Here is a 12,630-nt window from a genome sequence, read left to right on the forward strand (position 1 = left end):
TCATTTAGGTTAAATCGGAATTATAGAAATATCAAAAAATATCAAAAAATACCAAAAAAGCATCAAATTAGATTTAAAATCATTAAAAAGGTTTAAAAAGAGTGATTGTCAATTAAATATTCTTAAAACTCAAAAAAAATAGGAGTACCGATACGAAACCAACACCCCCTACTTGTCTGGCCATGGTACGGTACCAAATTGGTACCAAACTGTACTAGCCGCCGACCGGTACGGATCTCCGTACTGGTTCAATGGATCTTAATTAGGTAGTGATAGGTTTAACCCACTTATACCTTACATTTGAGATTCATTAGATTCACAGAAAAAAAAATTTCTTGCTAAAATATTTTTTCAGAAAAGCTGATACGTCTGAAAAAGTAATTTTTACATATTTAATTGGCTATAGAAAAGTATCATATCTCAAAGTGATTTATATTTAGTTGAGCATCTATTTTTTTATAAAAATTATGTAAAATATCTATGAAAAAAAAGACTTATCCTATTATATCTAAAAGTTTAAGGTAATTTTTGGAAAAAAATTTACTCTAGTTTTGAGATGGTGGAAATTAGAGTTTTTTATGTCCCATATAATTTTTTTTTATAAAATAGTAGAATCTTAGTTTTATAAGAAAATTATCTTTCTATTTCTCCCCTTTAAAAATTTCAAAAAAATATTTTTTTATTTTTTTGATTTTTTTTTTTTACGAACTAAATGAGTCATTGATATTTATTTTCAACAGAGATTTCTTCATTCTCGATTAGTTACTGACGTAACTAAATTGTTGTCAATTTTGAATAAGAGAAATTCTTATTCAAAATTAGCATTCAAAATCTTGATTTTTTTTTTTTATTCAAAGCAGTGCTAACACAATGAAAATCTCATGCGAGAGTTACATAGCTGTTGTGTAACTCTTCTGTTGGGCGTTTTACCGGCAGCTGAGTGTCAACATCCTCATCAATAAGGCTGCAAATGGGTCGGGTCGACCCGCGTAGACCCGACCCGACCCGACCCGCGTAGACCCGACCCAACCCGAATTTTAGGACCCGCGGGTCCGGGTCGGGTCCTAAAATTGGACCCGAATCATTTTCTGGGTCGGGTCTGGGTTTACCAAACGGACCCGACCCGACCCGAATGGACCCGAAGAGAGAGAGAGAGGAAAAGCAAAAGAAAGTCTTTTCTTTTTCTTTTTCTTTTTCTTTTTTTTTTGGCGTGGGTTGTGGTACTGTTGGTCAGTGTGGAAGGATAGCAAGTTAGCAACAAGCATATGTTCACAGAATCCAAAGGAATGTCGGCCCGTCAGGATTCTCTCTCGATCTATTACACTGTTGAGACCTCTGGTGTGTAGCTGCCTTTTTTTTTTTTTTTTCCTTCTGTTTTTTGGTTTTTGTTTCTTTTAACTTTTGAAGGGAGAAAGTGAGGGAACACTGCAACTGAATATGGGTCATGTGCCAGTTTTCTGTAATGGAATTGGATTTTGGAAGGTCCGGGATTTTTTTTTGTCCTCGTGAGAGGGGAGCTGGGAGACACCGAGTTCCGTCCAATCAGTCATATAGATAAAAAATAGTGTGATATGAAATTTGGCTTGTAGACCGACTTAGTTAGTGAGTCATGGGTCATCTGTTCTGACTGGAGCTCAATTGCAAAGTCTTTCAAGTCATGGGTCACCCAGCACCTCATAATTATGGTATGACTAAATTAGATTTGTCCAAATTTTTTTCCAAAAGTACAAAAAATTAGACCCGATCGGACCCGGACCCGACCCGAATCAGACCCGGACCCGACCCGAACCCGACTCGGACCCGACCCAACCCAACCCGATCTTCAACCGGGTCGGGTCCGGGTCCAAAATTGGGACCCGAACAAAAAATCGGATCGGATCGGGGTCACCTAGGACCCGACCCGACCCGACCCATTTGCACCCCTACTCATCAACAAGTAAAGAAAATTTCCACATCGCCAATAAGAACAGACAATTTCCACATCATCTGTGTAACATTCGTTTTGCTAGATTTGTGGGTTATTTAAGTATCTTCTCTCGGGGGAAGAAAAATAGTTTCTATTATATTCTACACGGACGCCGCGTTCTCTGACTTTGGGCAACTCCCCGAGCTCCCTTCCTCTCTCCTCCTTCCTCCGGGAACAGGGGGGCGTGCTATAGACACACACATATAGGGAGAGCCTTTCATGCCTTTGGGGGAGAGAGCGGCGGAGAGGTTCCTGCGATGAGATTGCCTCGCGGCTGCCGTTTCGATCCGAGAGAATCGGAGATGATCGAGTACCTCCAAGATAAGGTTGAAGGGCGACCGGCCGCCTGCCAAGGAGTGATTAAAGATAATATTGACGTTTACGGATGCAGTCCTGAGCAACTCCCTGGTGAGAAACTTGGTTCAACTTCAACCTGCTGGCCTTTTTTTCTGTCTATTTTGCTTTCCCTTCCTATCATTCAGCATGTTAATCGTTTTTTAATCTTTCTGCACCTGCATTCCTTTTGTTTTTTTGCTTTTAAACTTAAAATGTTATCTTTTTGTGAGAAAATTGCTGCAAAATTTTTAAATTATTATTAGGATTCAGAAGAAAGAAGCATAAACATTTTCTTGAGCGAGATTGGTGTGATATTTTTGGGCAAAAATTAGGAAATTAAGATACAAGTTGCTGGGGCAAAACGAGGTGACTGTTCAGTTTCTGCCATATATGGTGTAGTATTGAAGCAAGAGTAACCTGTTTTTTCTAATGACTGTACATTGAGTAGGACCTTGTCCAAAATCTTTTCTAGAGAACAACATAAATCCTCTCATCCAGCTACCGATGAGGTTATTCTGCCATGGACAGCTAAGGGAGTTGATGGACCTTGACTGAGCTGATAGAGAGGGTGTCTGCACTTATGAGTTAGAGAAAAAGAAAGAAAAGAAAATGAAGATTATACAATATAAAATTGAGGTAAAATGAAAATTAGAAAAAGATATTTGAACTATTGACATATAAAATATTATTTAAAAAATATAACTTTTTAAAATATCACAGCAAGCAGACCATAGATTGTTTGGAGTCCTTGCTTTCTGTGGTTCCAAGGCTTCAAAGATTGAGATCGAGCATGAGGCTGCTCGCTTGAGAGGTGAAGATTGATCCGAGGAGAAGGGGGTCACTCGGATCGCAAGACCGACTGCCTTCAAGAGAAAGAAGAAGATGATGATGGAGGAAAGGGATCTTGGATCGCTTGCAAAAAGGAAAGGAGAGATCAAAAGGGCCAAACCAATTGGCATTGTCATACCATCCCAACTTGGTGTTGGTTTGGTTTGGTATAGGCCGAACTGCCCAGTTTGGTTCCATTAGGCGATCCTATGTTACCATATTCCTAGTCAAGATAAAAAAATTTCTAACCAATAAACCAACATGTTCAATGCACATTAGCAATTTTAAGACCAATAAGAGAATAAAACTTTAATTTATTTTAGCATGTAATTTTTTATGGCCAATTATAGTAAAAGGAAAAAAATAAAATAAATAATAATATATGTTAAAAAATTGCACTATGAAAAAGTAGATCTTAGAAAATTATTAATATTCATAGAAAGGCAATATCAATGTCACATGGACATGTGAAATGGGCATCAAGTGTCTAGCATCTAAAAGAATCTAACATGGGAATCTTCTAATACATTGGGATGCACCTGTATAGTATGTATGCTTGTATAACTATGTGTTGACAATGCATATAAATTTATAAAATATGATAAAATGATCACTAATTGTTATGTTGGACTTGATAACTTTCATATAGAAGTGCCAAATATTGACATGTAATGATGATGGTATTGTAATTTTATGATAAAGTGTGAAGGAGTGTTGTGAAGTGTCCCAAGTATCCAAGGGTCCAACATGTCGAGAAAAAACAAAATTTGGAGTGTCTAGGTAATGCTAGGCAATAGAAATTAGAAAAGAAAAAAAAGATAATGTTTCCTTATTTCTTCATCTAGAGATGTAAAAAAAAAGAAGAAGGAAAAGTCTTAATATGAGAGAAATCAACCTCTAATGCATGGCTAGAGGAGTATTGGGAAGGTTTACTGTGTTCATTCAGGAGGGGGGAGAGAGATCAGAAATATTGGAGTTATAGAAAGCTGAAGTAAAAAAAAGAAAGGGGGAAGCTGAAATATGGATAATATTTGAATTTGTTTTCGAGTAGATTACAGATGATGGGATAAGAAAGGACACCTTGATCATTTTGGACTTCAATTAGAATAGAAACTTACCAGAGCAATTTTATGAGAATGTTAAAATATTATTTACTGTCTTTGTTTGAAGCTTGATTTTAGGGAAATCATTTATAAATTCAAGGGTAATTTGGTGAAAAAGTGATAGGCAAAATGTGAATGGAAATATTCCAAAATCCAAAACTATTTTTTTTAAAATATAGTATAGATATATTATATGTCTGGAAGTCCCTTAAAGCAAATTTCATCTATCACATGATCCATTCAAAACACTCATGTTTGAAGTCACATGGCCACTTAAAAATATAGATCCAAAAATAAATAAAAATTAAAGTAAGAATAGAAAATTAAACATATACTACTTAGAATCCGTTTAACATTAACAATTAATCCTCAACTGGTCATCACTGAATCCTACAAGGTAACTCTCTTTCATTCTCTTGCCTTCTCTTCCACTTGCTCTCTAATCTCTAAAACATGGTTTACTAATGCTAGTCAGCTAGTGCTCGTTTCCCTGGCATACTATGCAAAAATATCAAAAAAGAGCAATAGAAAAGCTCCATATATCCTGAGTGGCTTTTTTGAGCGAGGATTCCTGAGTTAGGTAGCATTGCTTGAAAACATGATAGACCCTCAAAGAATTATTGCAAGGAAAAAATTAAGAAGCTGCTTTCTTTTCTTCTTTTTTTTTAATAAACCCCATTTAAAGGCAAGACAAGGCTAGTTTCCCTTTGCTCTAGGCATGTGAAAGGGTGTTTCTCTTTAAAAATATGAATCAAATTTTAAGCCTAAAAGTTGATTTGGAAATATGTTGTAACTGCAAGGTGCTGTTTATAAATGAAATGATCGCACAAGGTTATCAAGATTTATTGACAGTATAGTTGTGATCCAGACTATATTGAGGAGGTGATGGGGATGTAAAATGCTCATCAATGGAGCAAAAAGGATATTAATTATTAGAGGAATGTTAATCGAACAAATTGGATATCAACAGATGGAGGAAAGATTGAACAAGAGGACTTGGGAGAAAGAAGAATATATAAAAAAAGGAAAGGGCTATGCATTAAAATATAAAATAATTTTGGATTTTTGCATGATAGTCCTTATCTTTTTCTGAAATTGCAAAAACATTCATTTCTTTTAGATTTCTGCAGCATAATCCTCACACCTTATAGAAAATATCCATGTTAATCCATGTGCACTATTTTTCGCTAGGTACAATACTATTAGTTTTACATGCACTAGTTCTGGCATTATCACAAGAAAATTCTGCAAACCTCTAGCTCTTTAGACTTCTTTTAATAGGGAAGATGTGCACCAGATGTTGCATGAAATGCTCGGTTTGTGACACATGGCATCCACTTGGCTCCAAAAACTTTGTATGCTTATTGATGGTCCCCTCTAGATTAATCATGTGGCCCCTTCTAGCTGAGCTCATTTAGAAGGTACATTGTTTCCAATACTGTCTTCTTTCAATTTAAATAGGGCTCCAGCGGGGAATTCAGAGTATCTTCTATCAATTTAAATTTTGATTTAGACTTATAATTAAATAAGGGATCCAGCTAATCTCAATCAATCATTGATCTCATTGGCATTACCATATAAGGACACTACCAGTCCAAGATGAAGATTCCCACATCCGCTCCTCTTCAACTCTCTCTCTCTCTCTCTCTCTCTCTCTCTCTCTCTCTCTCTCTCTATGTATGTATCCATGTACGAATGTATGCTTGCATGCATGCTTATAAGCATGTGGGCACACACACAAACAAATATGAGGTCTCTTTAATTCAATTTGTTATTAAACACAAGTTCTCTCCCTTCGTATTTGTTGTAACAAGAAGTCATGCATTTTTTAATTGTTTTCTCGTCTAGATCAATATATCTTTAAACTGCTGCCTTTAAGGCAAAGGTTCAACTTGAAATCTCAGCATCCAATGAAGAAATAAAGCTTTGCTTTGGAGCAAATTGGTGATCAGTACAAGAGAGCTCAGGAATTATCCCATAGTCTGTTTGGAAGAGTTTTTACTTTTCACACATCATCTGAATTTCTTCCGTGTAGTTTTATTATCTTATAATTTAAATATTTTTTCTTGTGTTTCCTTTTTGTAATTTCTGATATGGTAACTAAATCTAGCAGTAGGTTAGGTTGCTTCTGGTCAAAAAATCCTAAACCTATACCTGACTGATTTATGATCAGGTTGAAAAGAATAAACAAGTTATCTAAAATAGGGCATCCAAATAAAGTGAGAGAGTGAGAAAAGAAATAAGTGGAAAAGAAAATGCGACAAATTCTGAACATGCTATACCCTCCACTTTTCTCTTCATTTTATTTTAGTCAGTCTCTTATAATTCTAGAACCTTCCTAGTCATTTGAACCAAGACCCTTTTAGGTCACAGCTGATGATACAATTACCACTATCGTAGGTATTTGAGGATGGATGTTAAGGGTTCATTTTACTTATTGCGACCTGTATGGCCTGAGGGCCAAAGCATACCCGACCTATTTGTAGTTGAGTTAAAATCAACCCATATCCAATCCATTTATAAAAAATCTCACTCAAAACCATTTATTTTGTGTGGGTTTTGGCGGGTTGCCGAGTTTGGGTCAAAAATTGCCACCCTTAGATTATATAGTATTCAAAGTGGTATGTTTTTAATTAGATTTGCACTTATTCACAAAATTAATTCAACTTGCATTAAGCTATGGTAATAAGGAGCCATCCATAGCCATCAAGCATCCAACATTATAAACCATTACAATAGGTAAAACATAAATGTTTATTTGTTTCTCCTTAGCATATACCTTTTGCCATTATAAGGATCTGTAATTGGCTTAGAGCATGTTTTGCGTGGAAAATAACATTCCTATATGCTGTTTCCTTAATCACTAAGGGTGCACACTTAGTGTAGCAGATTGGCAATGTCCAAGTGAGAACATTGTCCTAAATAATGTTGGTCTGTTATTTTGGTTGTTGTTAAGCATATAAAGCATGTGCCCCTCCTTTCCCAAGAACAATACTGGCTCCACTCCTGCTACTTCAGTAGCTTAAAACTTGAATTGTCTTAGCTTGTTTGCATCTTTACTTTTTATCTGATACAAACAATTTAATTGGCAAATTTTGGTGCCAAGTAAGTCATTGAGTTAATACTGCAAAGTCCAAACTAGTGTGCTGTGACCCTGATAGTGCACATGGTGCCAAAAAACTAGTGCAAGTAGAGCCAGTATTTGTGTTCATGGTGCTAAAATACTTACTGCAAAAGTATTTATGTGGATATTTTCTAAGAAAAATGAAGATCATGCTACAAGGATCCAAAAGTTTGAATTTTTTTTGAAAATTTAGAAAAAGGTAGGAATGATCATACAGAAAACACAATAATTCATGGCTCACATCCAATTTTATGTGAGTGCTAATGAACATTAAAGGCCTTTTCTTTTACAACATTTCTTAGGCTCAAGGAAACCTGGGACATGGCAGGTGATTTGATTCCGGGTGATGATGGGAGATTGTTTTGTTTTACTCCAATCAAGCACCGAACAGGAAACTGTAGGGATCGTAGTGCTCCAGATGGCTACTGGAAGTCAACAAAGAAAAGGACTGTAATTCATAATGATGAAGGAAGATCAGTAGGGTTCGTGCAGGATCTCTGCTATCACCATGGAAAAAGGAGGACTAAATGGCTCATGAAAGAGTATACACTTGTTGGTGATCTGCCTAAGGTGAGAAGTTATCAGAAACAATAAAAGTGGTATTTCATTTCATATCAGTTTGTTCTGGTTATTTCTTTTTGTTTGTAACCCTTTCTCTTGTAGATGGCTCTCTGTGTAATATATTGTGCACAGAATAAATGTAAAGACCGAATCCAAGGAAATGAATGGAGGATGAAGCCTAACTGCCTTGATAATGCTCCCTCATTTAACCAATGGTCTCGGTGGAACAAGCCTCACGAAGCAATAGATTCAGAATCTGAGGATACCCGACTCCCCTACCTGTCATATGATTTGAGTTCCTTGGGAAGGACTACTAAAGATGAATGCCATCAATATCTAAAATCGGTAGCCGCAAAAACAGGTGAGAGCTACCATAAAATTGTGTTTATGGCTCTGAACTTGGCTGCAGCAGAGGTGGCTCAGAAATTTGGCGAACCTGAAGAGAGAGTAGGTCCAAGTAAAACGGAAGGTGCTTTTACCTTTGAATCTTCCCAAGGATCACCATCTCCTACTGCGACCAGTGTAGGCTATGTAAGTGGAGGTGAGGGGTGTTCAGGTTCCAGCAGTGTTGCAGATGTAAGTGATTGGCCGCTGGATGTGGATTTAGATTTCTTAGATTTTGGTGCCCCATTACAAGAATCACCATCTGTTGCTCCATTTAAAGAAGGTGAATTAGCTGAAGCTCCTGCATGCCCTGGTATGCTGCCAGATACCTGTTCTCCAGAAACAAACAACTGGTATGTGGATGGTATAGAGGATGGACCAGACAAAAAGACTTGTTCTTAATAGCATATGTCATCCCAATTATCACTATTTGCCTTTCCAGATAGCATAGAAAATTCAGGTCGAGCTAGCATTTCTTTCAGAATCATAGCAGGATAGATTCATGTTTGGATGTTATGAGATGGATGGATAACTTTCATGGAGTCAACATATATATCAATGAAAGTTCTGTCTCTAATTATGCTGCAGACTTGAATATCATAGGTAATGTTTGTTATATTTATTTATTAGTTTGTGCAACTTGCAAAATTTTCTTGTTGGATTTATACAGAAACCTGTTTCCTTTTTCAGAAAACAAGTACTTAATTCTTATAAATGTATCTGGTTAACTTGTTGAACATCTTTTGTGATATTGATGGGTAAAGGAACTTCTACAGAGAGCTGTTTCTTATAGTTGAATTGAATCAGGTTGAAGTGGATGTCCCTGTGACGTGGCATAAGCAATTTATAGGTTTTCTCATAGTCAATACAATTTAGATATGCATTGCATTCTCTTAATGAATTTTGGCTTCACCCCCTTTCCTCTTATAAAAAAAAAGATATGCATTTTGTTAATTATTTTTTGAAACCTGCATGAGATCACAGCTATAAGGTAACTAGTTGAGCCATTTGGCACTGAAAACAGATATACTAGCTCTCCTGGAGGGACAATCTTGCTCCTATAGGATACTAGTTTGGGGGATGTTACAAAATTTTTTGAATTCGACTAGGTGCTGACTTACTGCTGGCCTAAGAAGGTGACATTGAAAAGCATAACTTTATATTCAATTTATGGATCCGATCTGCCTACAGATAGGCGCCTGCTGTGGCAGACATTAACTAATCTCGGCCTTAGCATATCATCCATATGATGAGCATCAAGAGCCACCATTCAATCCGCTAAGGAAGATATAAATGAAGAGATTCTTGTATATGGTTCCATACTTCCATGGATCCAGATTTGGGATAGCTAGACATAGAATCATGTTTTCTTTGATCCAAATCTGAGTTTTTGGGTGGATTAGATCTGGTATAGGGTTATAACCTCCATTCTTAGTTTTAGTCTCCAATTCTTAGGGAATTACAGTAATCTATATTGCTTCCCGTGAACACCATTCTGAAACAGCTATGAGAGAGCATGGTTTTTTGCATGAAGTAGTGCAGCTTCATTAAAGATGCTGGTTTTAATCATTTGCAGCTATTTGCAAATTAAAGTAGAGATTACCTCCGAGTTTTTCATGTTATGCGGGAATAAAATATTTTATATTGTAGATTCCTTCAAAATTTTCAGACTACATCAAATCTCGCTTATAAATGGAATGTATATCCTTACAGCTGTGTAATGGATGCAAGCAATGGCACCGAGTGCATCTTCTGGATGTTTATAGTCCCTAGGGTTTTGCAAGAACCCATCTCAAGCATCAATGCTGGTTTCTCCAGCTGGTAAGGGACATTCAGCTGGCGCACACACTGATGTACCAGTTCTATATGTGCAGCCACTTGATTATTAGAGGCATAGTTCACTATACCAGTTTTTTTGAACCAGGTTATACGGGGCATACCATACCGGTTCGGTAGCAGTACTCGGTACGGATGATGTACCGATATTCGGTATGTCGAAAAACTTTCGTACCGTACTATACCGACATAGTACTAGTATAGTATCAGTTGTGATACCCGACCTTTTAAGCGAACTTAGCTGGATCCACTTGACCGGTCTAGCTAATTTGGCCCAAAAAATTATATATATATATATATATATATATGCATATATATATATATATATATATATATATATATATATATATATATATATATATATATATATATATATATATATATATATATGCATGTAGATGCATATGCATGTAGATGCATATGCATGTAGATGCATATGCATGTAGACACACATGCATAGATCCACACACACATACATACATACATACATACATATACATACATACATACATACATATACATACATACATACATACATACATATACATACATACATATACATACATACATACACATACATATACGTACATACATACATATACAAACATATGTATGTACATATGTACATATACAAACATATGTACGTACATATGTACATATACAAACATATGTACGTACATATATACACACATATATACATATACATATATATATATATGTATATATATATATATATGTATACATATAGATATATATCTATGTATATATGTATACATATAGATATATATCTATGTATATATGTATACATACATATATATATATATATCTATGTATATATGTATACATACATATATATATATATATCTATGTATATATGTATACATACATATATATATATATCTATGTATATATGTATACATACATATATATATATATATCTATGTATATATGTATACATACATATATATATATATATATATATCTATGTATATATGTATACATATATATATATGTATACATATACATATATGATATATATGTATACATATATACATATATATATATAGGCACATGTTGTGCATGTGCCGGGTGACAGAGGACTTCTAATGGGAGTCCTTTTCCTCCCCATCTCACCGAAGAAATATGCCCCTGCATTGGATTCTAGTCACCCCAAGCCTATTTAGAGGCCTTCCCTGAGTCTTCTCTTAACCCTACCGGAGTTAAAGCCGTGATCGGAGCTCAGCGCCGGTGTCCTCTTCGGTTTCCTCTCTAAACGCTCGATCTCCATCGCGCCACCACTGCGACCAAACATCGCCGGAAAACTAGGTAAGCACCCGACCTGTTTTAGCTACCCTCTCTCTCTTTCTTTCGAGGTTGCTAGGAGCTCCAACGCCGGTCGGTGATCGCCAGATTTTGGCTAGAAAGGAGAATGCTCTGTTTCCCCTATTTTGATTGACTGAACCCTTGTTTTTCTTGATTCCAGTTGTTTCTATCGCCGGTGCTCACTGTCGGGGTCTTCCTTCGATCCCTCATAGTGGTTGGAGACTATGGCCAGAGCTCCGGCCACGGGGATGCTTAATTTGTTCAGTTTGAGAGGTCGGAACCCTTATTTCTTTGATGAAATTGGTGCTGCCAACGCGAGTCGCTGTCGGCCGCCCGTTCGCCGTTCGTGGGTCCCTTGACCCTAGGCACCACTACAGCCACTATCTCTCTCTTGAATCTGGCCGACGAATCACCAAATTGATCATAGGCAAAGTCTTTCATGTTTTGATACTTCTTGTCTTCCGTTTTGATAGTCATCGCCGGGCGTGGCATGCCACTGACACCACCATGGTCTCGGCCGTTGGGGGTCGCCAACCACAAGTGCCGTCGAGGGCCTTCCTCTATTTCAAGAAGGAGAGAGAGGAAAGGAGATAGGGCCTTACAACTCTCTTCTTTCCTTATTCTCTCTCTCCTCTCTCTTGCTCTCTCTCTGTTTATCACTCTTTCTATCTTTACTCGTTCTCTCTCTACATGTATTAGTCAACTAGTGGCGGGTCTAGAAGTACTTTGTGAAGTTGGGCTGACCCTTAGAGAAGTTCTGGCCAGTATTGTGTGCCCTGGAGCTTCGAGCCGATATTGATCTTGGGTCGGTCTTCTGTAGCCGTAGGAAGGATTCTGGGTCAGTATTTTGCGGTTGTACGAGGGGTTCCGAGTTTTTGGATTGAATTCTCTCTCTAGCTTGATATTTTCTCTCTCTAACTTGATTCGAAAAAAATTTAGTTAAAGGGACTGAGAGGGTAGTCCTAAATTACTACGTGATGGTGGACCCTTTAGTGACCAGTAAAGGGTTCTGGTTGTCAAATGCCTCGATAATTTTGATATTGATTTGGTTCTATAGGAGAACAATCTTCTGGGCAAGAGGATGTTGAACAGAGTTCTGTGCACCCCAGTTCCTAGATCGCGGTATGGGCAGGTGATTAGTCTGTCGGGATTGTCAGCATAGAAGTAAG

General features: G+C 36.9%; 1 protein-coding gene across 2 annotated transcripts; it reads left to right on the forward strand.

The window, feature by feature from the left end:
* The first annotated feature begins 1,992 nt into the window (after positions 1–1,992).
* LOC103697255 lies at positions 1,993–9,041 on the forward strand. 2 transcript variants are annotated; one of them, XM_008779079.2, is made up of 3 exons: positions 1,993–2,374; positions 7,686–7,927; positions 8,021–9,041. In XM_008779079.2, the coding sequence occupies exons 1-3, from the start codon at positions 2,224–2,226 to the stop codon at positions 8,702–8,704; spliced, it is 1,077 nt and encodes a 358-aa protein (XP_008777301.2). In that variant the 5' UTR covers positions 1,993–2,223; the 3' UTR covers positions 8,705–9,041. The 2 variants fall into 2 exon arrangements, with proteins under 2 accessions (XP_008777301.2, XP_038975367.1); XM_039119439.1 differs by having other exon boundaries at positions 2,002–2,374; positions 7,660–7,927.
* The last annotated feature ends 3,589 nt before the right edge of the window (positions 9,042–12,630 follow it).

Source organism: Phoenix dactylifera, unplaced genomic scaffold, assembly GCF_009389715.1.
Source record: "Phoenix dactylifera cultivar Barhee BC4 unplaced genomic scaffold, palm_55x_up_171113_PBpolish2nd_filt_p 000551F, whole genome shotgun sequence".
Taxonomy (NCBI): Eukaryota; Viridiplantae; Streptophyta; class Magnoliopsida; order Arecales; family Arecaceae; genus Phoenix; species Phoenix dactylifera.

Bases quoted from the DNA above. Each gene is read 5' to 3' on its own strand.
- LOC103697255 (XM_008779079.2), top strand. From the start codon at position 2,224: ATGAGATTGCCTCGCGGCTGCCGTTTCGATCCGAGAGAATCGGAGATG. The intron at 2,375-7,685 runs GTGAGAAACTTG...GGGACATGGCAG, and splicing joins CAGTCCTGAGCAACTCCCTG to GTGATTTGATTCCGGGTGAT. The intron at 7,928-8,020 runs GTGAGAAGTTAT...TTTCTCTTGTAG, and splicing joins TTGTTGGTGATCTGCCTAAG to ATGGCTCTCTGTGTAATATA.